The sequence below is a fragment of the Patagioenas fasciata genome, chromosome 4 (genome assembly GCF_037038585.1).
Source record: "Patagioenas fasciata isolate bPatFas1 chromosome 4, bPatFas1.hap1, whole genome shotgun sequence".
Classification (NCBI taxonomy): Eukaryota; Metazoa; Chordata; class Aves; order Columbiformes; family Columbidae; genus Patagioenas; species Patagioenas fasciata.
In genome coordinates, this window is record NC_092523.1 from 72812721 (window position 1) to 72837193 (window position 24473).

Here is a 24473-nt window from a genome sequence, read left to right on the forward strand (position 1 = left end):
CAAGAGAGTAATTCACATAAACCCACCAATATATCTATACAAATATGCAAAGGTGTAAACACACATTCCGCTTTCTAAGGTATGTGAAAAAAGTTTTCCCCTAGGCACTTGTGAGTAGAGAGCTCCAGCCACTGAGATGAGCCATATGTGCTGTTTGTTTTGGGACTTTCAGCTGTGAATAACAAAGCCCTGTATGCAGGATCACCACCTGTCCTCAAACATTTCCCTGTCATCAGCATAACTACTTAACTAGGTGCCAATCAACACAGGTTGCCATCTAAACGCACAGCTGGGCCTCAGTCCCACTCCCCTGCAGTCCTGCCAGTTCAGCAAAGCTTCTTGGATCCACAGCCAAGGTCATCTAAGATCCTGAGACAAGACCTGGCTCCTCAGAAGGAAGCTGCACATTTGTTAGGAAAGTACAGAGTTGTGTACAGATGGCATTTAGGCACATAAAGACTTTAAGAGAGTTGGGCATTATGCCCTAAATAACAATTATTTCACTAACAGTAGAGCCTGTAAGTACTGGGGCCAAGGGTCCTGGAAGTAGAGCCCAGCAACCAACGTGATCCATGATGGCATAAAATCTGCCTTGAGAATCCAATTGTAGGACTGGGACCATGGAGGGACCCCTTAACTTGATAGGTCTCTGGATAAGACTCAGCTTTTTCAAGTAGGAATTATCTACTGTTGATCTCCACTAGTATAAAAATCACTGCAAAAGGTAAGTAATTTTCTGTAAATTTCACATCTTCTATTACATTAAGTAAATGTATAATTTCATTCTACTATAGATGAAGTCAATTTTGCAATTAAGTTTCTTACTAAAAGTAAAGTACAGCAGATATTAAATTGGTAGCCTTTTTAGTAAAGATTCTTGCTCATTTAAAGAAAAGCCGTAAAATGAGCACGTTCAACTCAGAAATATTCAATACACCCCTGGTGTGGCTCCTGGGGAGCCAGAGTGAATTTTGCACTTGCTCTTGAACGTATGTATCCTGTTCTCTGATTTGTGTTGCCCATGACATGCACATATAGATAGGCATTTTTGTTGCCTAGCGTAGAAATGAATTAGTTAAGACTACAACATGAAATGACCACCTGATTTCAACTACATTCTTGCCTTACATGAGGAAATCGGTCTGATTTGCTTACGTATGCAAAGCCTTGGGTCCACACTGCAGTGAATTAGGGAAGTGATAAGAGATCTGGTCTGATATGTATCTGGTTGTTCAGACACTTCACACTGGACCCTGAGGAAGCTGACGATATTCCAGCATTGACTGGAATGCCAACTCTCCAACACGGCAGCTACAGCTACGTACAAAGTCCATGGATTAGCCAGATACTTATCTTCAGAAGTAGTGCTGGGGGAAAGAGCAAGTAGGAAAGAGAAAAAAAAAAGCAAAAAAAAAAAGCAGCAGGAGCCAAGTACATTCCCAAAACCAAGGGAGAGCTATGTTAGACCATTTGGCCAATATAGGACTGTGACCCTGCTAAACAACAGCTGAAGCCTTGTGTGAAGTCACTAACATTAGCAAAGCATTTTGCTGGCATCGCTTGTTTCCTGGGGGAAAGCTCACTATAAACTATATTAACCAAAGATGCTTTTGGGTTGGGAAGTTGTATTCACCTTACGAATGTTTGTCATTGTAGGTTTGTTAGCAAATCTCCCTCCTACACATTTAGCTTTTCAGCAAAAAAAATAGCAAATTATGCAGATTCAGGGAACACACAGCACACCGACCTTTCCCCCCAACTGCACCCCCCTCCTGCCATGGCCCCCAACAGTGAAACAGGACATTTACATCACCTGTCCTCTTAAAACCAGACAGGAAATTTTCACTCTACAAAGCAAGAACATTGGAGGCTGGAGGAAACAAAAAGCCAATCCTTGGACTAAGGCCCCATGAGTACAGAAAACAGTACATTGGACACCATTATTTTACAAACATCGCCTTTTTGCCCTTCAAAAATGTAGTAGGGGACTGCTGACTTTGCGTAAAACGCACAACTTTAGTCCCTCTCACTCCAAACATCGAAAGTTCAGTGAAATGCAATTTGAAGCATTGCAGCTTTTGATATGCCACCCATTTGCCTAAAACACTTACATCCACTGAAATAATGACAGTGTTGAAATACGTAATCCAAACAGCATCTATAAAATTTTACTGTTGTACATAAATAATGACAAGGCACAGAACAGCAACCAGTCCAAGAGCTTGTAGGCCAAGAAACCAGAGCATAACCCAGAAGAATATAATAATTACAGGTTCTACTATCCGTTCTCCAAAGTACATCCTTGTGAAGCCTATTCTGATAAGGCTTTTGTTTAGTTCACCGAAGAGAGTCCCCATCTTTTTATAGTCATCTACTACAGGTTCTGCGGTGTGATTTCTTTGTTCTTGCTGGACCTGTGGACAGAAGACAAAATTAGGAAACACGTCATCAAATCAGTTCTTATTCTGTGTCTGAACAAGTCTCAGCTATTTCTCTTTGAATGCGTAGAAATAAGATATATATGCAATAAAACTACTCTTTACACTGAGAAATTGAAAATGTTAGGTAGCTTGTGACTTTAGTACCATGTTAAGGATGACGCTCACTTGTCCAAACTAGGGCCATCTGAAGTGATACTACAAACATATGACAGCCTGTGTCCTCTCCAGATGACACTGTAGAGGAGTAGAGTTCTCCTGTATGTCATACATCTTACCTGTCGGTGCAACATGCATGTCAGGGCAACCAAAATGGAATTAGATGCCTGTAATTTGACTGAAGTAGATTTGTTATAAATTATTTCCAGAATATCTTCAGAACCGCAAGAATGATACAAAACTATAAAGCATGAACTATGAAGTATTTTGCACCAAAGTACAGGGAACTGAAGGGCTACTATCACCACTGGAAGAGTGGCACTGGATTCCACCAGGAAGGCGGCAAACATCCATCCCAGTGTCAGCATAGAAAGCCATGGAAGTCAGGCACGGGAAGACATGCCCAAGGACCGCACAGATGCAAAGTGGTGGTACAGAGAAGTGAAGGGAGGGGAAGCAAGTTCTGCACTTTTCCCAAAAAGGAAAATGATGGGGCAAATACGTAGGAAGGCAGAAGCACATGTTTAGATGAAGATGTTTAAATATCACTGCAAAAAACCATGTGACTTTCAACAAGTAAATTGTAACTAGATTAGAGCTTGAAATCTTTTCTCTCCTTCCCCACTGTCCAGAGATCCTTTGCACAAAACCTTATAGCCATGTGTTTGGGTATAACAGGGCAAACACGTTTTCAAGATGATGAACATGAGTCTTCTAATCCTTCCATTAGGCAGTAATGAAAACACATGCAGCAGCTACTCATCAATATTTCAGTCAACTGATCAATAGGTCCAACAAATTGCCTGCAAGCTCTATGTGCAATTAGCCTACTCCAGGATTCAAAGCAAACACGCATCTTTAGTTCTGTCTTCAAAGATGAAAGCCATTCTGCCTCCCTGGTTACACAGCACGGTCTCAGTGGAGAAACAGAAATTCCCTCCCACAGAAGTGCCAGGCTCTCCATTAGAGACCAAGCAATAAAGTGAATTCCCATTCCCACAGAAAAGCATCCAGCAAAGACCAAAGGACACTAATATTTTTTTTTCTAGGCCAGACTTCAGGCCACAAAGCAGAACCTTGTGACTGAATGAAGGCTGCGTAAAGCACCACAGCTGCTACTGAAAAGAAACCTCAGCAAAACCCCTACTGTCCCTCAGCTGTGTGTGCTTGGATATTTTTTTTTATTTGCTTATTCATAAAGATTTTGGTTCAAGCTTCAATACTGAATCCCAGAAAGGGAGAGATGCAGGAAGCCTACATAGTAATGAATATTGTATTCAACTTTTTTGCGGTTCTACAGAAAAGCCTGAACATACAGAATTGCAGTATTGGTGGTTACAAACTGTCAGCCACCACCTTTCTTTTCAGCCTACTTCTCATGTCCGTTTTCTCCTCCTCACTGGATATGCTGACCCCAGTTTTAAGCACTGTGGCTTTAACTGCACTTTATTTAATAAAATCTAATAAATGTTGACTCTTCTTTAATGCCAGTGTTTCAAGACAAGACAAAGCCTCTTGTGAGCCCCTGCAGACTGAGCAGGGCAAGGCACTTGCTACCCCCAGAAAGCAAATTATTACAGGAACTCCCACCACTGTATTCCCAAAGAGCACAGGGAGACAAACTACTAGCCTAAGTGGTATACTGATCACAACAATTATGGAAAACAAAAAGGATGTGCTGGGAAGGGAAAATATTTTTATTTGCTTCCTGCACGCAGAGTGCACATGAAGCACATATCTACGTGATGATGGTGGTGGGCATCAGAGTGCATTTCACATCAAACAGCACAAAGACCACTTTTGAGAGAACGAGTTAATGTGTGCAAGAGGAATCACTATGTTTTCTAGCAAGGTAGCTTAGGCTTTGAGCCAGCAGCATGTGCAACCAGGAGGGAGAAAAACAAACCAACCATTTCTTTGGTTAATTAATGGTACCCAGCAAAATCCTGGAAGCCTCTGCATAGAGCAGGCAGCGTACAGCCCTGGTGAGGAGGCTGCCGGAGCGCACACGGCCACGGGCTCTGTCTCACAATGACCTGTACGTGTTCACACGGAGAACCTCGCTCCTGGTGCGAGGCAGCTGTCAGACATCGGCTTCCCCACCAGTCTCTTAAGCTGGGTGCGCAGCATAAATTCCACCTTACTTAGGCCACTCAGGTACTACTTGCGTTTTGTTTTGGTTTTTTTAAGCAAGGCTTCATGTCACCCGCTCCTTCTCACACAAGCTGTAGATTCATGAATCCCTAAAGCAATTACACAAAGCAGGCTTCTAGGCACAGAAACTGACAAGTCTGCATTTAATTACAAGTGTCAAGTTATTTTTCCAAATTTTTCGAAGCTTTTAAAACTGTTCAGAATGATCATGAAAATTCTCAAGATTTCAAAGTCTGCTTCAGTTAATAGAGGCCGAGTATGTCTCCCTCCAGGCAACTCAGCAAGAAACAAGTGAAGCTAAAACCAGATGTTCAGCCATAAAACACAGATGGTATTTTTTTTTTTATATTGCATAATAATACAGATGCTGGACAAATACGTTTCTTCCAAGGTGTAGCTAAAATAGAACCATTAGAGCAAACACAAGTAACATTACAAAACTCCAAACGGCTAAAAAAATATTAAATAAGCTTTAACATTGCAGCTGGAAGTTCTTACTAATTTTCAGGGCGGTAGTAAAGCAGCATACATATGTGCCAGTAGCTCTCAAACCCTCAGAACCAACTACTACTTTACTTTTCTACACTTTTTTTTTATAAGCACACAGTTCCCAGATGACTCTTAATTTCCATAGGACTATTTTAATACTAAATCTTGCTGAACTGGCCTGAAGCTAGACAGAAACTACTGTTAGAAATTTGCGGAAAGAGAAATGTACCCATTATTAGCACCTCCCCTTCAACAGAACAGAGCTTCCTCATTTAAAAGCAAAAGAAGAAGAGCTGGGGGAGCAGAAGTGTGGCCAGAGATCTAGATGGACGTAGATGAATGCATGCCCAAAATATCTCCTAAAAAGAGAAGAATGGCAGTACTGCCTCCCCTACTTCTCTCTCCTTCTTCTTCCAACTGGCCGAAAGGCACCAAATACACACATACAGGATTATTCCTGAAGGAGAAAGGAGAATGAGGCTTTCCTGTGTGAATGAAGCTAAAAAAGAACGTATTAGAAATGCTGATTGCAGTTTTTTCCTAACCTGATGTTTTTTAATCAAATTGCTGTAATGAATGACTCCTTAGCGTAATTGAAATTATTTTTAAATCTAAGTGATTTTATTTTTGACATACTGGGATAATCAGTGACCTTAAAGCAAATTACACTAGCAGATTCCTTTATACAAATTTACCACCACTGTGTATGACTTCATTGTCTCCATTTCATTTTATATTCCTTAAATGCTTTCATATAGCCTAATTTTTTTCTCATTTAAAAAATATTTTATAGAATCGTTTGGGTTGGAAGGGACCTTTAAAGGTCATCTAGTCCAACCCCCTGCCATGAGCAGGGACATCTTCAACTACATCAGGCTGCTCAGAGCCTTGTCCAGCCTGGCCTTGAGTGTTTCCAGGGATGGGGCATCTACCACCTCTTTGGACAACCTGTTCCAGTGTTTCACCACCTCATCATAATCAGTTTAAAGCCATTACCCCTTGTTCTATCGCAACAGGCCCTGCTAAAAAGTCTCTTCCCATATTTCTTTTAAGCCCCTTCTAAGTACTGAAAGGCCACACTAGGGTCTCACTGGAGCCTTCTCCAGGCTGAACAACCCCACCTCTCTCAGCCTGTCCTCATAGGAGCGGTGTTCCAGCCCTCTGATCATTTTGGTGGCCTCCTCTGGACCTGCCCCAAAAGGTCCAGGTCTGTCCTGTGCTGAGGACTCGTATTTTGTTTCTATTTTTGACTTTAAATTATTTAAGATTAAAAATAGTGTTATCATACAGAGCAGAAGTAGCAGTGTCTGATCCGTCCCACTGCTCGTGTATGTACAAACACTGTACTTCACAAGCCTACTGCAGTACCCAAAGGTTCCCATCAAGCACCCAGTTTTCTCTTGTCTTTTCACATGTTTGATGTTATAAAACCTCCCTATTGAAAATGGCAGATTTTCATCAGCAAAGTTGTTGTCTACCATCTCCCACTGTTAACTGGCAGAAAGTCAGAACTTGAAGATCCAAACTCTGAAAAACTTCATTATGGAACCTGTGTAACCAAATTTACCCAACTATTATGGCCAAATGGCTTAGGGGCTTGGATGCTTTAAGGGGATCCATTATATGCCCACTCAGGGTGCCGTAAAAGGCCTTTCCTCAGCATGAAAGTCTCTGAGGAGGTCGCAGAGGAGATAATAAGCACAAGTTCTGTCCATTTCCAGCACAGCTGGTGTTCCTACATCCTTGAAGTGCTTCTGAAAAAAAAAATCCCCCATGTGATTGCATGTTTTGCTGGGCTGGCTTTAAAACAACAGAGAAGGTACAGTTGACTCAGCCTACTGAACCCAACAAACATCCAGCTGTGGCCGTGCCAGTTATGTTCAACATAACACACAATTACATGTGTTCTGACCACTAACTACCCTTGCTATGGCAAACTTCCACCACATTCACCCAAACTCACTGCTGCCTGAATTCAAGAAAGCACATGGTAAGTCACATGCCAGAGGCCACTCCACACCAGTCTGAGAGCAGGAACTTTTTCTTGCTTACCCTCTTCCAACCAAGGTTTTTTTCACCATACAAAGAAACACAAGATTTCATCAGAACATACCTCTCCAAAGAACCCATCTTTGCAATGATTCATATGCTACTCACGAGGACAGAAGGATAAAGTTAGCACTGAACTTTTTGCAATTGTTTAAAGCTGATCCCTGTCTGCACCTCCTACGTATAACACAGCTGCTTCAAGGTCTTTTCCCCTCAAATTGCCATGAAAACACAGTTCCCGTCCCTGACCATTTGGACATCACACCAAATAACTTCATGAAGCCCTTAGAGGATGTGGAACACAAATGGACACAAACCTGTCCACAATGCTTAAGAAATTATTTGCCTGTGGCTAACCAAAGACAGCATGGAAGCCCAGATTTAGCATTTATTTTTTCTGCTATCAGCAACGCTAGCTCACTGAAAGTCAGTATCAACAATGTCCTTGCACAAAGACTACATGTCCTTACAGCATTGCCAACAAGCTCTGCCTGGAAGTCCCTGCAGCTTCTCTTAGGGGCACAGCTGCTGCTGCAGCACTTTCCTCGACAAGTGATGGAACCCAGTGCCCACACTCTGGGTACGCCACGCTTGCCAGATGGGGTGAATTTACTGGACACATGCAGATCACACCTGACAAACTACCACAACATCTGTGTGCTCAGAGTTGCCACCCCCACCAAAACAACTTGGACCTCCCAGCGCTCATCCTTGGAAAGAAGAAGGTGGTTTGAAAGGAGTGACCCAAGCTGCTCTGGCAGCTGCAGCGGGTGCCTCCTGCAAGAAATACAGCCCTGCACCATCACACCCCCGCTGCAAGGCCAGCGCGATGGGTGTGATGCTACGGGGCCACTAGGAAAGGCAGCAGTGGGCTGGATGAGTTGCCTGGGAGGACCACAAACTGAACAGCTCTGAAGTGACCGCAATGATTCTCAGTCCTGTAACCTCACCACAGCACTAGCCATGAGAACACATGTAGTTACAGTCTTGCCTTCCAGGTGTTTCATCTGCTGAAGCAGCAGCTTGGTCCAGAGTTTTTCACACTTAGCCTAAGGATCTAGACATGCTTTGTTTGCTTGAGTGAAATAACTTGAGTGCAGATCAATGGCCTTTGTTTTGTGGGTGGAGGGAATGGATGAACATAAGGAACCTAAACATTCAGGATGTTTTGTTAAAAAAAATATTAACAAATCATACATTCTACTACTCAAAAGGTACAAGATCCCTCAAAACAAACGAAGTAACATCCATCTACCAATTTTTTATGATTAGTGACCTAAAAAAAACAACTAACAGTCTTCTGGTCCACAGGTAACTTGAAAAATTCACACCCCACACTAGACAACAGCACCAAGCTGAGTACAAGTCTATCAGTTTCTCCTTTTTGGCATCAGCTGCCAAAAGGGCATTACACAAATGTGAACCCCAGCAATGGAGAAGAAAAGTCCAATGGACTGGGAAAATAGCTGCTCTCCATGTAAAAGCTTGTGATTTTACAGTCAAATAGTGCTGCTGGGCAAAGGCAAAGAGAGAGGGGAGCAGGAAAAAGGTGTCCAAAAAGTTCATCTCCAACACAGAAAAGCAGCAGTGTCTCCAAATTGTTTGTAACATGCCTCAGATCACAACTGTTCACATTTATGGTTATAAAAGAAAGAAGAAGAGATGACATATTTATGAAAATTATTTCCACATTAGATAGAAAAGAAACCCCTTGAGTTTAGTAGCAAATGCACGTTTAACGACATCTAAATGAAACGTTAAAAATCCTGTAAAGAAAGAAATGCAGGGATATCACCTGCACCTTTTTCTTTTTCTTCCCCACCCCCTCAAGTATTCCTCTGCAGTATTTAACTGCTCAATATCTATTTTACTCCAGTCGTGGTTATTTTTACTCCAGGGAACAGGTGGTGTATCTGATAGCTGAAACCTATAAGATACTTAAATGTCAAAAAAGCCTCTGAGATGCGACTTTAAGAACATCCTTACTTACTGAAAAATACTCTCATATTTTTGAAAGCTGTAACGTTAACATTCAGTCTCGCATGGGCAACTCTTTTAGAAGATGCCAACTAAAAGTGAAAATACTTCAAGCTCAGTCTCACGGAAAAATACTATGAGAAAGTGAGCGGATGACAGAGACCAGGACAGAAGAAACCACAAGTTCCCTCCCCTCCACAACAGGAGACCAACTTCTGTTGGGTGCAGATGGGGACACCTACGAGCTAACACACAGCTACAGATATTTGATAGTTTGGTAGTCAGCAGCGTAAGTCTGGGAGGAATAAATTACCCACTCTTGCCGGTATTTAACCACCCAACTGCCCAGTGTAGGGACAGGCTTTGGAGATGTGCAGTGAACAGCAGGTTCTTAAAAAAGAAGTGAATTTTTCCCCAAGAAGGGCAAATAATTTTATTGGAAATGTTTCTGGCTCTCTTCTACTCCAGCAGGAAGAGAACAGCTTCCCTTTGCATCCTTTCTTAGCATGAAACTAGCTATTACTATTTGACCTGGTAAATGTAAGCAATAAAGAGGTCTTGATACTCAGCCAACAGACTATTAAGACAACAAAATTACTTTCAACTGTCTGGAGAAAAAAACCCAACAGGTTTGTTTCTCTAGGTAATTTTAATCTGATATTTAAATATTAAAAGATCAATAGATTAGGAAATGAGGGGAAAAAAATCATACCCCACTTCTAGATGAAAAACAAGAAGGAGAAAAACTAAGTTAAACTTGTTCCTTTGGGAAAAAAAAAAAAGGCAAATGCAAGAAAACTAGAAAATTTCGTAATACCAAAAGTATTTTACAACAGCTACCAATAAAAGTGACATACTTAGAGTTTAAATAAAAAATTGCAAACCAAAGACTGGGTTAATGTTGATTTCACAGCAAGAATCTAGACACTATTTATGAAATAGAAACAAGATGTTTCTATAGAAACAAGCAACAACATAAGAAAAGCAACTGCACCAGATTCACTTTAGTCAGCTCTTATGGCAGCTCCAGTTTAGGATCAACAGTTGCTGGAACAAACTTTGAAATACCAGGAGTGGTTTTGTGTGAAGGAGAAGGAAAGGCTGTTCAGATACTGAACCTTTTGCGTGTGCAGAGCAGAGAAGGCTTCAAGACCAAGGGCGGCTTCCCTCGATAAACTGTGTTTGAGTCCCATAATTTCAGGAGTAAATTTCCCCGCCAATACGGCACCAGATGAGAAACTCAAACAGACAAGAACCCAGCACGGGCGAGTCCGAGGGCAAGGAAACTTGTCTGTCACCATGTGAAAACCTGCTGCCTTTCTCCCCTTTTTAGGCTGCTGCCTGCACTCTTCCTTATGCTCCTACTGCTGTCCCTGTAACTTGATCCCACCCACACTGCAATTTTACACAGAGACTAGGGCAAAAGCAAGTTCTAATCTGGCTTTTCCTTATAGCTGCAACACTTAATTTCCATAGGATTTTGTTTATCAAAGTTCCCCCACTAAAAATGGGTCAGCTTGACCCAGCAGAAGGCTTGCAATCCACCGCACATTCAGAGCGGTATCAATGCACTGGCTGGCTGAAAAGCAACAGCTGTTATTTTTAAATTTTGCCTTTTAAGGAGAAGAAATTTCTGTTTACTTCTATATCCAGAATACATTTTTCTTGAAGAAAATGGGTTCTTCACATTATTCAAGCAGAGCATGCTAACCTACGTACTGTAGGTTCTACAGATATATATCTGAAGGGGGCTTTTTTGTTTGTTTTCCTTCAAATGCTGTCAAGCCTGAGAACACCCATTAATGCTTTATAGGAAGTTATTATCATATATTATTATGTAGCTCTGAACCTCTTCAGCAGAGGTAAATTATTTGTAGAACCAGAACAAATCTGAGCTAAGTCCTCCGTGTCAGGTATTACTGTTTTTGTTCAGAAACAAATCCCAACAACTGCAAGCAGGAGAAACCTACAATTTTCAGATTATCTCAGTGTGGAATAAATTAGAAATAAGTTTCTAGCCTTAGGCAGCACAGTTCACACACATACAAGTTGACTTTAAAACATCCTGGGCTTCAACTGGCTTGTGACTGAAATGATGCCATTCTAGGCAACACACCAGACACTCATCCTACAATGAAACATTTCATGAGGGATGCCACAAAGCTGTTGATATTTCCATCTGGACTCATTCTTTCCATGCTAGAGAAATACTAGTGATATTGGAAACTTATTCAAAAGGTTCATGACTTGAACTTAGCTAAGACACCCATACCTCTTCAATATAATTCTCAATGGGAAACACCAAACCCCTTTTGCAATAGCTTCTCTGAATGTGAAGTCATCTATTAGAAGATAAAATACCCCACTTATACAGATAAACACTATTCATAATAACAGTAAAACATGCCAAAGGGTTACAAACTCAGGTTAATGAAAAGATGATTGTCTAAGCTAATTTATGTACTTGCAAATACATGTATCATATCTAGACATTTTCTAGAAGTGTTGGTTTTAGCTTAGCTGTTGGACAGGACTCTGGACTCTATATATCCTAAACCAGCACGAGGTGGAGATCCTGGCCTCACTGAAGCAGCTGGGAATTTTGCCATTGCCTTCAACTTCGATTACAAGAGTCTGAAACCCATGTGCCCAGACAGACAACTCTGAGTACAGAAATGCCCCAGCTTTCAGAAACTACTTCTGCTGTAACACACCGTGGCTTCAGAGTCCCTATGGACAGACCAGGTGCTCTCTCCTGCTGCCATCGCCTCGTGCCCTACTGTAACGCAGGACTTCTGCCTCACCCTTTACTATTACACACTCACATTCTATTCTAATTTTGTGACTTCATTTATAGACGTTAATGAGATTTACGCTGCAGTTATATGACAAAGGCTAACCTATTTTAGAAAGTGGGTTAGGGAAGAAGATTTGAGGTCCTTAACTCCAGCGATGTTGCAAATACAGGACCACTGCTGCATCTGACTAATAACCATCAACAGCTAGGAAAAAACTCTTTTCTCTCATGGTGAAGCAGCAACCTGCTCCTATAGCTTCAGAAGCAGCCGAATCTTTCAGTGCCTTCATGCACCAGTTGTGAACACCAACAATGCAATACAGGAGAAGTGGCAGAAATCACCCAGGTTCTGCAGTGCTTCAAAGACTAAACTATGGGTAATTATTCTCATCTTTGCATGCAAATCTACAAAGGATATTAATAGCATTATCATCCCGGTCAGCTTTTAAACCTATTCACTGAAGGTGGTAATTCTACAGTCTATTGCAATAATGATTTCCAAAGGCTATAACATTTAGTAACGGATCCTTCTATTATTTTAAAAATCCACCTGTCAGTAATTTCATTAAGCTTGTCCTTGCTAACATAATAATAAGCTTCAATAGAAAATTAAAGCCAGAGGGTTTGACATTAAAGAAATAGATTTATTTCCTACAGAGTACTCTCTCAAAAAAAAAAAAAATGAAAGGGTGTATAGATTATTTAGGTCCTGCTTGTCAGGAAAATGTTATTTTAGTATTATGTTACTAGGTGTGATCTTACACAAACTGAGTTTATTTTGGAGGAAAGGGGAAAAAACACACCCAGGATACCAGCCTGAGATCTTCACCTAAAAAACCTCTCAAAAACGCCCAAAGGATTTTCTCACACAGACTTTACACCAGCTGACAATAGTAAGAATTTACACCGTTGTCAAAGAGGATTTTGACCCATTTCTTCTGCATCACATGTAACACTAAGGTGCTTCACATACTTATACTTGAGAACACAAAACAGGAAAACGAAGGCTGAGGACCAGCAGTTATGTTAACAATGCAAACACCCTCAGCAAACAAAGCAACAGCGCTGGGCCTCCAGGTAAGGAGCAGCCTGGAAAATAGGACTCCTGCCCACTGGAGCAGCAGGGTTCAGCAACAGCCCCTCCGTGAGAGCAGAAAGGGCAGGGAGTTCTGATTACTGTGGGAGAAATCCGGACACATTCATGAAAACAAAGAAGTGACAGCATGTGACTAGGTTTGATGATCCAGGAGCCCCTCCAAAACAAGCTACAAGTCTGTGCTTCTCTTGAACAAGAGAATCTGGGACTTTGTGTCGAAGTTTGCAGCAAGTGTATGTACCGCTGACTCCTTCCCTAGCTTTAGTCTTCTCTACACATACAAATAAAATCCTCCTATTTATTTACCAAATTATTTTTACTGTTGTTATATAAAAGATTCACATTCTCTATGTGTAGTAAATAAACACAACTGATATTCCTTCTTTCCAAATATGGTTTATTATAGCATTTGTCCAGCTGCTGGCACATCAGTGTGCAGAAATCATACTCCACCCTATGACAGTAAAACATTTCCAGTAAATAGAAGGATTTTCTCTTTCTTCCTCATGGCCTATTTAAAGTTTCTGCCTTACTATCCTAATGTTACACCCTGACTTGTCATAAAGGGTCGAGATCACTACCTGTGCCTGAGAAAAGAGGGAAGAGAGTTTCTCAGCCAACTGTGGCCACCCAAGCAGTACCTTTACCAGCTTCATTTTAAAAAGCATTTAGGCAACATTGGAAAGCAGTTCTTCAACCCACATCATCCTCTCTAACCACAACAGTTGTCACTAAGAGAGCAGCAGTTGTGACCTGCAGGGAGCTCTCTCCTTAGCCAGGAGTTACAACTAGTTCGAGAGTGGGAACATCCAAGATGAACTAATGCAACTTTTTCAATCTCTTTTTTCAGGGAAGGAAGACAGCAGGCAGAACTGGGGAATACTTCTGATTCTCCCATGATGTCCTGCATAAAGGCTTGTGGGCACTGAGGTGAACTGCTGCGCCTCTCTTAGAGCATGTGGCCTTACCCTCCATTCAGGAATGTGCCCTGCTCTGGCACAGTTTTCTAAAGAAAGGAACAAGGAAGATGCACTGACTTACGTAAATGGTCCCAGAGTGAATTCTCAAGTACCAGCATCTTTCAGAAGTGCCCCACTTCTAACTGTAACATCAGGCAACTACTATCAGACACTTTCAAACATTAAGCTATTCTAGCTGTGAAAGGACTCACTTATGGTGGGGTACACCCACAACCATCTTACAAAAACTTCTAACAGAAGTGATTAAGGAATTAAACAAAACTGTCTGGAAATCACTTTGGGATGCACTTCAGCAGCTCTGTTTGCTCCTGTGTAATCACCAGTGCTAGTACATTTCTCTTGCTTAACCACTCAGAGCAATCAATTACACTTAAGTATTGAATATGAAAAGGTTGTGTTGTTTTTTTTTTCTTGAAATGAAACATCAATAAAGATACATTAAGAACACTGCCTTTGTCTAAGCATGGGGACAATGCTGCCTGCAAAACAAAGAGTGCGTGGAAAGCCATTTTACAATTACCCATAGGGAAACGTACACAGCTCCTTTCATTTCCTAAGTGCAGAGCTCACTTCCATCCACCATACCATAAAAATGCACACACTGAAGAAAGCAGACAAGTCAAAAATTGAGTTGGTGTTTTTCTCCACCTACAATACATCCAATTTCGTAAGCAATAAACAGACGGAAAGCTTAAAGTACTTAAGTGAACAAACATACGTCGTTAAGAGGACTGAGAGCTGTACTACTGGGCAATTACGGGGACAACAACAGCACTCCAATGATTGCCAGCCGGTTGTCCACCACGTGTGTGCTGTGCAGGGGACCACCCTTCTGCATATGCTGCCAGGCGGGTACACTATGGGGGACACTCCAGCACCGCGCAGCCCGGCTGGGTTGCATAAGCCCCGCCGCAATGGAGCTCACACCACAAGGCGTTCACGGTTCTGACGCCGGGGGGGGTGTATTACTCGCCCCGGGGCAGCCCTGCAAGCCGCGAACCGCCCTCCCAGCGACCCCTCACCTGCTCCTCCGGGCGCCGCCGGTGCCGGGCGGACACCGCCCCCGCTTCCCGTTCGCATTCCCCGAGCAGCGGTGGCAGCAACTCCGCCGCCGAGCCCATGTCTGCCCCGGCCCGACCGGAGGCACCGCTGCCGCCTGTGCCGCCTGGCAGGGCGGGGCGGCGCCGTCACGGGGTCCGGGGGAGCGGCGGGAGGGCGGGGAGGAGGCGGCCCCTGGGATCGGGAGCCGGGGAGGGAGAGCTCTGCTGCTGGGTCTGCCCGCTAACGAGCGCTGCCGAAGGCCTTGGCGAGCTTGCAGCTAAATAAAGCACCCTCCCGCAACAACCCTATTTCGCAACCTTTTATTAAAACCAGGAAATGCCAGGTGCTAGTAAGGCGTGAATTTCAGCACCGCTCCTTGTCGGTGTGTCTGGGGAGGAACGCCTGGCTGGAGGTCTCTGGGCAGGATGAGTTGTTGGCATTTGCTGTTCTACCGCAGAGAAAGAGAAAATGCTGGCTTCTGAAGCTGAATCTGGTCCTCTTTCCTTTAAAACGAGCTAATACACAAGAGGAAGAAGGAAATGCAGCAGCAAACCCAGAAGACTTAGTGTGCAGCAAACATCTGGGGGGTATGAAGGGCTGAAAGGGTCATGAGGTTGTGCCAGCACACCTTTGCTGGTTTGTGGATCACAGAAATGTGTAGTCAAATTTTTTTTTAGAAAAAGTTGATGCTGAGCCCACCATTGTTCTTCACAGCACAGCCTCTGATCCCTGCTGCCCCTCAGGGACTGCCGACTGTTGTGCCACGGGTACTAAAACGTGCTGGCTGGCTTGGTCCTATGGTATCCCCCTCACCTGCCTGGAGCCCTACTGGTTTGATGTTGATCTCCCCATAGAGGAAGATCCTTCCATAGGTTCTGCAGTGAAGCAAAGCTAATTGTATTGCAAAAAGAGCCACACTCCTCCTTGCTGCAGCTACCAGCCTTTGACTGCCTCTTCATACCCTGAGCAACAGCCAGATGCAGAATGCACAGGGTTGCCTCTGGCTCCCTAGCACCCAGTTGTGCAGGAGCACCCCTGGGGGCAATGACCTGAGTGCCCAGGAGAAGGAAGAACAGGGACTCAGCAGCCCTCACTGAGATGTCTTAGGATGCAGATGCCATTGCAGGCTGTGCAACTTCAGTAACCTCAAAGAAACCCATTCCCCTTCATAGCACACACTCACAGAAGACGCAGTGCCACAATCACATCACAATGTGTGGTAGCTTCATAAGGATCTAATCACAAGAATCTATGTCACCAAAAGAGATCCCCACAATTTAGCAACTTTCCTTTTGTGATCACTGTCTGAGTGAAGTTCCCCACCTCCCAAGCCCTCTGGACACAGCTGTCCTTTTGCTGATGATGTCTTCTCTCAGTAATCAACAGTCTCAGAAAATGCCAGGATAAATCCCAGTGTGACTTAATGATAGGCAAAAAACCATATGCCAAAAGAAATTGCAGAGATGCAAGTTAAAGGGCAGATTCTGCAAAATAATTGTTTCCCATGGGGCAACTTGTCACCAATTTATAATACATGTACAGACAAAATATCTCACAAAGGGTAAAGTGAGGTCCTTTTGCATGAGTCTGTCATTTGGGCTAGTAAGGAGACTCAGAAGCTCATGATAAAAATCTGTAATTAAAGGGTTTTCTGGAAAAACAGGTGCTTGCAGTAGGAGGAAGACTGAATGCTGCAGCACTTCTCAGGAGGACAGGCTGAGCGCACTGCCCTTTCTGAAACACTGCTCTAGACCGCAAAACATATAAACAGCTGGAGTGAGACCAGCTCCCTCTGGATGGGAATCTGCTCTCTAACCATAGCCAATAGTAGGTGCTGGGGAAGGAGTAAAAGATGCTGCAGAAACACTTCTGAAGAGAGGGACCCTTGGCTTCCAGTGGTCTGAGGTTTGGAGACCTCCCGGGCCCAAGCGCTGAGTTGGATAGTGAGGGCAATATTTCTGTGGTGGGATCAAAGGCAGCTGAGCGAAGGCATGCTACCACGGGGATCACACGCGGCCAAGTCATACGGAGTGTTTATGTTGGTCTTGTTGCCCAGGGGATTGTATCCCTTTCATCCTGCACTTTTTTTCCCATGTCCTTGGCATTTGCTAGTGCTGCCTCCGACTGCTATCATGGCTGGGGCAGTGAGTTCCGTCTCCAGGGATGTCAGCTGCTCCTGCCCTCAGGACTTTCCCATCCCAGCAACCTGCCTGCGGGCATGAAGACAAAGATGACCCCTGCCAGAGAGCGTGCTGTGGTTTGATGGTACGATAGGCAGGCATTGGAACACGCATTGGAACAGGCTGCCCAGGGCAGTGGTGGAGTCACCATCCCTGGAAGGGTTTAAAAGGCGTTCAGATGAGGTTCTCAGGGACATGGGTTAGTGCTATAGGTAGGTTATAGTTGGGCTCGATCCTGAGGGTCTCTTCCAACCGAAATTATTCTATGATTCTATGATAAAACCAGTTTTAGGCCATTTAATTCCAGATTGAAAAGGCCATAACCATCTACCACAGACACAGTGCTGGTTAAAACAGGTCAAAAATTTTTGCTTGGTTAGCACTGTCTTACGCTAGAGCAGGTAGTGTGTGTCCTCCCTCAGCCGGGAGAAAGATGACATGGACACTTACCAGCCCTGTGTAGTAGCCAATGCGACAGACACATGAATGTGTGCCTGCATCTGCTCCAGACCAAGGTGAGCCTTTGGGGTTATTCTTGACACAAAACCTACCCTTGTGGGGACTCAGAACCGACAGAGACAAGATACAGTGGATGTGCTGAGTTCTCCCCTGCATGCTACCTGCAATTTCCTAGCTGGGGGGACTCAGCTAAATTCCTCTACTAAGTAAGATAAGGACTTCGGAAAAGAAAAAGACTACTTTTTGTTTTCTTTTTGCTCTTTACATGCATCTAACAGATGTAACGGACTTCAATATGAGATTCACTCAGATTGCTGAGTGCACAGTTTAATCCTGAATCTTTCCAAACTCCAGAGTTCATCTAAATATTAAAAGGCTTGGAAAAAACAGAGGTTCTTTAAACCTCTGGTAATGGAAACTTTTGTCGTAACTGGGAAGAGGTCAATGTGGTTTTGTACAGTATAATGGATTTACTGATGAATGGAACATTTCAAACTCTCTGATGGGTTTTATCTACTTTATATTCCAGATGTTAATATAAGTAAATTCTCTAAACTATCAGACAATTTGTCCAGTATGACCATGCAGCTTATGGTGGTCATTGGAGCTCTTACATGGATTTTTGAAGTAAAGCTGTTAAATTCTGTAATTTCCGTAGATCCTTCGAGCATATTAAGAAATGCAAGAAATGGCTTTTCCAACACTGGATACAAAGCAAACTGGGAGAAATTGGAATTCAAAACATGAAAACAGATTAGAGTATACTGAATAAAAATGAAATGAAACAATTAATTTGCTTCCTTTTTCTTCCATGTATAATGACAAAAGGACATTGAAGATCAGCCCCCACTAGCAATCCCTATTCTCCAATAGTTTATATATATCATGCAATCTCATCTAAGGGCCAAAGGAAAATATATATGGGCTCATATATACAGGCTCAAAAAGAAAGAAACAAAACTATGATGGAGAAGTTCCATTACAAAAGGTCACCTGGAGCACTCCCAGGCGTTGCAGGGTAGTTTGCTGCAGTAGCTTTTCTAATGCATTCGCCAGTCTAGGGTTTTTTTTTCCCTTATGTCACAAGTGAATTCTGCTATTTCCCTTGGATATTATTTCATAGTATAAAAAAATGGACAGAAGGCTCTCTCTGGCTATCAAGTCTTAAATTTTCCTTTTTATTTAATTCTATTCCTAGGTTTGGTTAGTGTATCATCCTTGATGAAAGCCTGATTTTGTGCACAGCCTGCCTGCATGATCAATATTTATCTCTAACCCTATTAGGATTAGTAGGGTTGCAAAACAGAACCTTAATTATGCTTATTTCAATCCCTCTGATCTTTCTTAATTTATCACCTTTCGTCTTGGCTAACATTTGAGAGGAGAGTTTTGATTCTCTTTCTTGCCATGAGCCTTCTATAAGCATTTACTCCACTGAAGTATGAGCTCAAAGCAGGCAAGAAAATGCTTTGAAAAGGTATAGACAGTCCAAATTCATAGCAGTGTACTTATTTGTTTGTTGATTACTGCAGGACACTAGCAGTCCTAGCTCAGTCCCATGAATAGTTTTGCTGCCACTAAACCAGGATGGTGCTTTGAGTCATAGCAACAGAAACAAATGATTTACGGCATGAGAAAGAGGAGACGGAAACTTCTTAATAAGGCACTGGTGCTCAGCACTTCACATCATGGATCTGCGGCCTTATCCACAATGTTTAATTATGCTTCCTCTTATCCACTGAGAAATCTCTTTGTGTTTACATGGAGTAAATGCCTTTTTTTTTTCTTTTTCCATTTTGTGGACAAGGATGTTTAGGCTGTGGGCATGTTAACAAGTACAGGCTTGTAATGTGTTAGGCTAAAATAAACTCAAGGCTTTCTTTAATGTTGGACCTCGTGCTGTCATTTGTCCAAGTGGAAGTAAGGACAGGCCAGAATAGTAGGGTGCTGTATGGGGGGTTTGTGTGCGCAGGTTGAATCTCATGTGGACAAATGAATTGTGGTTTTAAGTGATTCTGAGCGTAGAAAACTTCACAACAGAAAGAACAAGGGGGATAGATATGTGGCAGCAGATGAGGTCTTTTTGTTAATTCCTGATTAAAATCTCGAGCATCCAGGAAAGCAAAGGGGATTGTGGTAACATGATATTATCAAAGAAACAGCAATGAATTTATATGAGCATGAGGTAGACAGAATAAGATAAAGAGGAATGGCCTTACTCAAAGTACTTAATTGAGAAGGCTTCCTGGCACCCCAGAGTGGGCAGATGAACAGACATTGCAAGGAAGACGGACAAAAACCCCACACAATTCGTGGTTTGTTTTTTAGCTTGGCTGGGCCTTTTTTTTGCCTGCAGTAGAGACAGTATTTCATTTTCTGACAATAGCAGCCTGTGAGAAAGCTCTGTGTGTGTGTGCATGTGTGTGAGACTCGAACTAGGCTTGAGGAGTCAGGCTTGTGCTTGATAATGACTTCAGTTTACGTGGCCCCAATTTCATTTTCTGTAATTAATTTAACATAACTACAAATCTGATAAAGTTCAAGTGAGTGAGTCATTAAAGACTCAGAAAGGCCTAGGCAATACGCTTCAAACATTTCTTTTTAACAAAACCTAGTTACGTGAAGCTCTCACATATTCTTGTGCTTCAGGGAAAGGAGTAATAAATTAGGATCTTCATCTCGCACTAATTTAAAGTTTTCCATAAAATTATGTGAATAATTCATAATGGATAATTTATCTGATTAATTTCACCTCGCTTCTTTGCTAATTGTCCCCAAGCAGAGCAAGTTTTCCTCAAATGCGTTCGTTTTAAAAAGTTATTTGTTAAGTATTTCATTTAAATATAGTTCTGGGTCTGCGAATAAACCCCTGTGAATGTCTGATGGTCATCTTGTGAGACAGAAAGGCAGTGAGAGGTTTTCCTGACTGGGGTCTGTTTTCTACTGAGTGCCCAAGTGCCCCAGGTGAGGACCCAGCTGGAGTGTTCTGGGGTCTCTTCTGGCTTGTGCATCCACATTTCCTCCCCAGAGGAACCAGATGGGGGGAGGAAAAAGGTAAAGTGATAAGAACCTCATCTTCTCAGCCGGAGGATGTACCTGGGAAGTGATCTGCGTCCCAGCTGCACCACTGACTATTTGGATAAAATTTCTATTATGAAAGGTAAAGATTGTGAGTTCAGTGGCTGTTTGTGGGGTATATGCCAACATAGCTGCCTAAAATTTGCCTTGCTTAACGCTGCAGTGACCTTGGAAAGAGGATGCAAGAGTCCAGAACATAGTCAAAGAGTGTTTAGACACCTAAGGATGCAGATAACGCCACACGGGGATTTTTAAAAGTGGCCTGAGATGTTTGTGAAAATCACAGGGAACACCTACTTGTACCTTTGGGCACCTAAATAAAATCTGAATTTGCTTAAAAGTGTTATGAACCATCATCCTTTGAAATTCCCCTGCTGTTTCTTCAAGCCCTAGCTATCTATGTTTCAATATGACTGAATCAGAAGCTTCCTTAGGGCCAAATTATTATACACAGTTCTTGGACAAGAAAAAATGATTACAGGTCAAGTCTTTAATAATTTAAGCTACAGAGAGTTAAAATCTCAGCATTCTGCAGTGGATTGAAAAAACAATACAAAGCAATGCAGCAGAGACCTGTTATGATGATAGGCTATACTTTAACTAAATGGCAAGACTTAATTAACACTGCCCCAGCCTGGGTTCAGACTAAAATAAAGCCTACTATATGATTAACTCCTCTGTGCTTCAGTAAGAGAAAGGGAGATTGCAAATGGAAGCATCTGGTGCCTTTCAGAATTTAATTAAAGAAATGCAAAGAAGCTACTATTGCTACTACAATTTCTCCTTGGGGCAACAAAAGACAGACAAAGTAAGTGTGAAAGGAGAAACTCAGATATATGAAGGAAAAAGCCCCAAACAAATACCAAATAATTGAGATTTTCATGGCTGTCAAGCCTTCTGTCCCTCATCTCCTGAGCAAATTGGCTTAAATATTATCTATTAAGATACTGAGAATACTGAATGAGTTCTGCTTTGAAATGACTACTTTTTATTTAAAAAGACCCCAGCCCTTTGTTTTTCCTTCCACATCAGTGTTGGAGAGCTAGTGTAAAATATTACTATGAAGTTAGATTAGGAAAAGCAGCTATTAAGTCTTTAAGATCACTCGGGAATCATGATTTGGCTTCAGTAGCACTTGTACTTGGACACAATGAAAAGACTTACCATGCCTAGATGCCTTACTGTCTCATTATGGAGAACTGATGTGGGTCATGAAAAACTAGTGGAAGCCTTTTTTGCTTTTAAAATACTCTAAGATTTTTTGCCTTTTCAGATTATTTTTGTATATGAATACTTCATATTCAGGGGAGACATCCAAACAGAATGGAGCATATTTATAGCCAGCAAAGAGTTATGAGTTTGCTCCAGGGCTGCGTGTCTGTTTTGCTTGTTAAAGAAAACTACTAATTCCAAGGGGGAAAACAATGGAAAAGGAAGTTTCTGAAAACCTTTTCTAAAAGCTAAGTTTCCTGTTCTTGTTCATGTCCTCATTCCTCCCTTTTTAATTAGTAAAAATACATAGGTCTTTAAATCTAAAAAAATATTAGAACATAATAGTACTGGAATAAAGCTATTTTATTTGTTTTTAATGGGGTTTCCACTCTGGACAGTTATCCTGGAACATTCATAGTAAGATAGCTTATTCCAGTCCAATCTGAGGAGACCAGCCCATCAGACCAGCTTTGCTGATCTAAGATATGCTAAAATAGCTATTCAGTTTGGACAAACCCAGGGTGGTGAGAGGGCAGCTCGTTAAATTAAGAACCTAGTCAAGAAGGAGGCAAATGGTTAAACTCATGCCTGTTGTTAACCCCAAGTTTTGTTTAAACCCTATGATGACCTTCTTGGACACGTTTAGCACCCTAGAGCCTTTCCTTCTAAGAGCGGTTCTGGTGTGACCTGATCGTTAGAAAGGAGAACTGACACTAGAAACTAGAGATGTGGCACAAGTCTAACATGGAATTACAGAGCCCTTGACACTGTAACTGATGGTTTGAAAAGTGCCACTTTTACCTGCAACACTACACACTTCACTCACTGCAGAAATTCCCAGCCAGTTTTGCACTGACATATGAGTGAGGGTGTGAACAACTATAAGAATAAGGAGAACTTGTGTTGTTCCAAAGCAGCAAAGCCTGTGTAAAGCAAAAGATTCTTTATTTTGCAAATATTTTTATAAGGAGAAAATGTCAGAAATTTTAAGAAACAGTTATGCTAGAATGTTCTTAAAAGCTTCTGATCTTTACTTTTGAAAAGGCAAGTGCTGTGAAATTAAACTAAACCCCATTTAAATTCAAATTGCTTTCTCAACTCAACTCCTTTCAAATTATTTTCATTTTGAATCTCTTCTCAAGGTCTATGATCCTTAGATTTTCAGTTAGAGTTCCCTGTCCTTCCTATCTGATTGGCTTTTTTCTCCTGATGCCAGCTGAGAGATTTTGTAGCTCACTGAACTTTACAGAGAGGCACTTCTGCAAACCACAGTGTAAAATTATGAGGTTGCATGCTAAAAAGCTGCACTGAACTCTGACTATGGTTTCATTCTTTAATGCAACTGTTTAGTAATGGCTATAGTATCTGTGTGATTCTATGAAACACCACTTAATCCTTTAAAATAGCAATCAAATAGTGCATATCGATATAAGAAACCCTATACTGATGATAGCAGCCAAAAATATAGATATTATAAGACTTGCTGGTGTATCCAGTTCACAAATGCACAATACTGACACACCTATAGTCTTGTAAAAATGAGGGGCGGGGAGAGGGCTTAAATTTTGCTTTTTGTCCTTGCCGTGGCATGGAGAATGTGAAAAAATACATAGTTATGGTCATTTGCAGCTCTAGGATTGATCTCTTTCCTTTGAAGAGAGCTCTGGAAGGGAATATATGTGCTTAGAATAATATTATCAAGGAAGCTGGTCTATGACTCCTTAGTAGTGTTTTTACTGAGATCCTGGGTCAAGAGTCTGGCAGTGGGTGGCATGAGGAGGGTCCCAAAACATTAACAGGTCTGCCTGCTTTCATCAACTTAAAACATTGTTTCTGTATGGACATGTCTTGGCCTCATCTTTACTCTCTTTTGTCACCTATTCATTCTTTCTCAGTACGAGCACGTTCTCACCCCTGCCCTTTTTCTTCTCTTTCCTCTTGGGAGGTAATCATAAAACACTCAGACATTGAATTTGTTTTTTCTTTCATGACTTAGAGATTTGTTTGGTGCTCTGTAGTTAATCAGACCCTCATCCAGGGACCAAGTTCTTTAGCATATCAGAAGTATAGGCTCAAAATTAATAAAATATTACTGTCATAGTTTTGATCACCATGGCAACAGTGCTAAAGTACAGTCTTATTCTCAGTTTTAGAGTACTGTTCCTGTAGTATTTTTTGGCTGAATTTGGTAAAGGTAAGAAATTTTCCCCTTTAATTCCTCTCGTAAAGCATTCCGATCTTCATTCTGGATTGAGGGAGAAGTAGGGTGGGAGATATGAAGGGACCACCAGGATAGGAGGTATGAAGGGAGGTGATGACAGCCAAGAGAAGGTTAGAAATTGTTTCTTTGCAGAAAGCTTTTAG

The 24473-nt window shown here is 42.0% G+C and overlaps 1 protein-coding gene and 1 long non-coding RNA gene across 2 annotated transcripts in view; one reads left to right on the plus strand and one right to left on the minus strand.

Annotated features, from left to right (window-relative positions):
* LOC139827846 (uncharacterized) overlaps positions 1–13446 on the plus strand; it is a 31649-nt gene extending 18203 nt beyond the window's left edge. The window contains exon 4 of the long non-coding RNA XR_011738914.1: positions 2807–13446. This is a non-coding gene — a long non-coding RNA (uncharacterized lncRNA). The remainder of the gene's footprint in view (positions 1–2806) is intronic.
* On the minus strand, positions 902–15339 carry FAM241A (family with sequence similarity 241 member A). The gene is made up of 2 exons (XM_065837602.2): positions 15162–15339; positions 902–2414 (listed from the first exon to the last, which is right to left on the minus strand). The coding sequence occupies exons 1-2, from the start codon at positions 15258–15260 to the stop codon at positions 2169–2171; spliced, it is 345 nt and encodes a 114-aa protein (XP_065693674.2). The 5' UTR covers positions 15261–15339; the 3' UTR covers positions 902–2168.
* Between the last annotated feature and the right edge of the window lie 9134 nt (positions 15340–24473).

Bases quoted from the DNA above. Each gene is read 5' to 3' on its own strand.
- FAM241A (XM_065837602.2), bottom strand. From the start codon at position 15,260: ATGGGCTCGGCGGCGGAGTTGCTGCCACCGCTGCTCGGGGAATGCGAA. The intron at 2,415-15,161 runs GTGAGGGGTCGC...TTCTGTCCACAG, and splicing joins GGCGGCGCCCGGAGGAGCAG to GTCCAGCAAGAACAAAGAAA.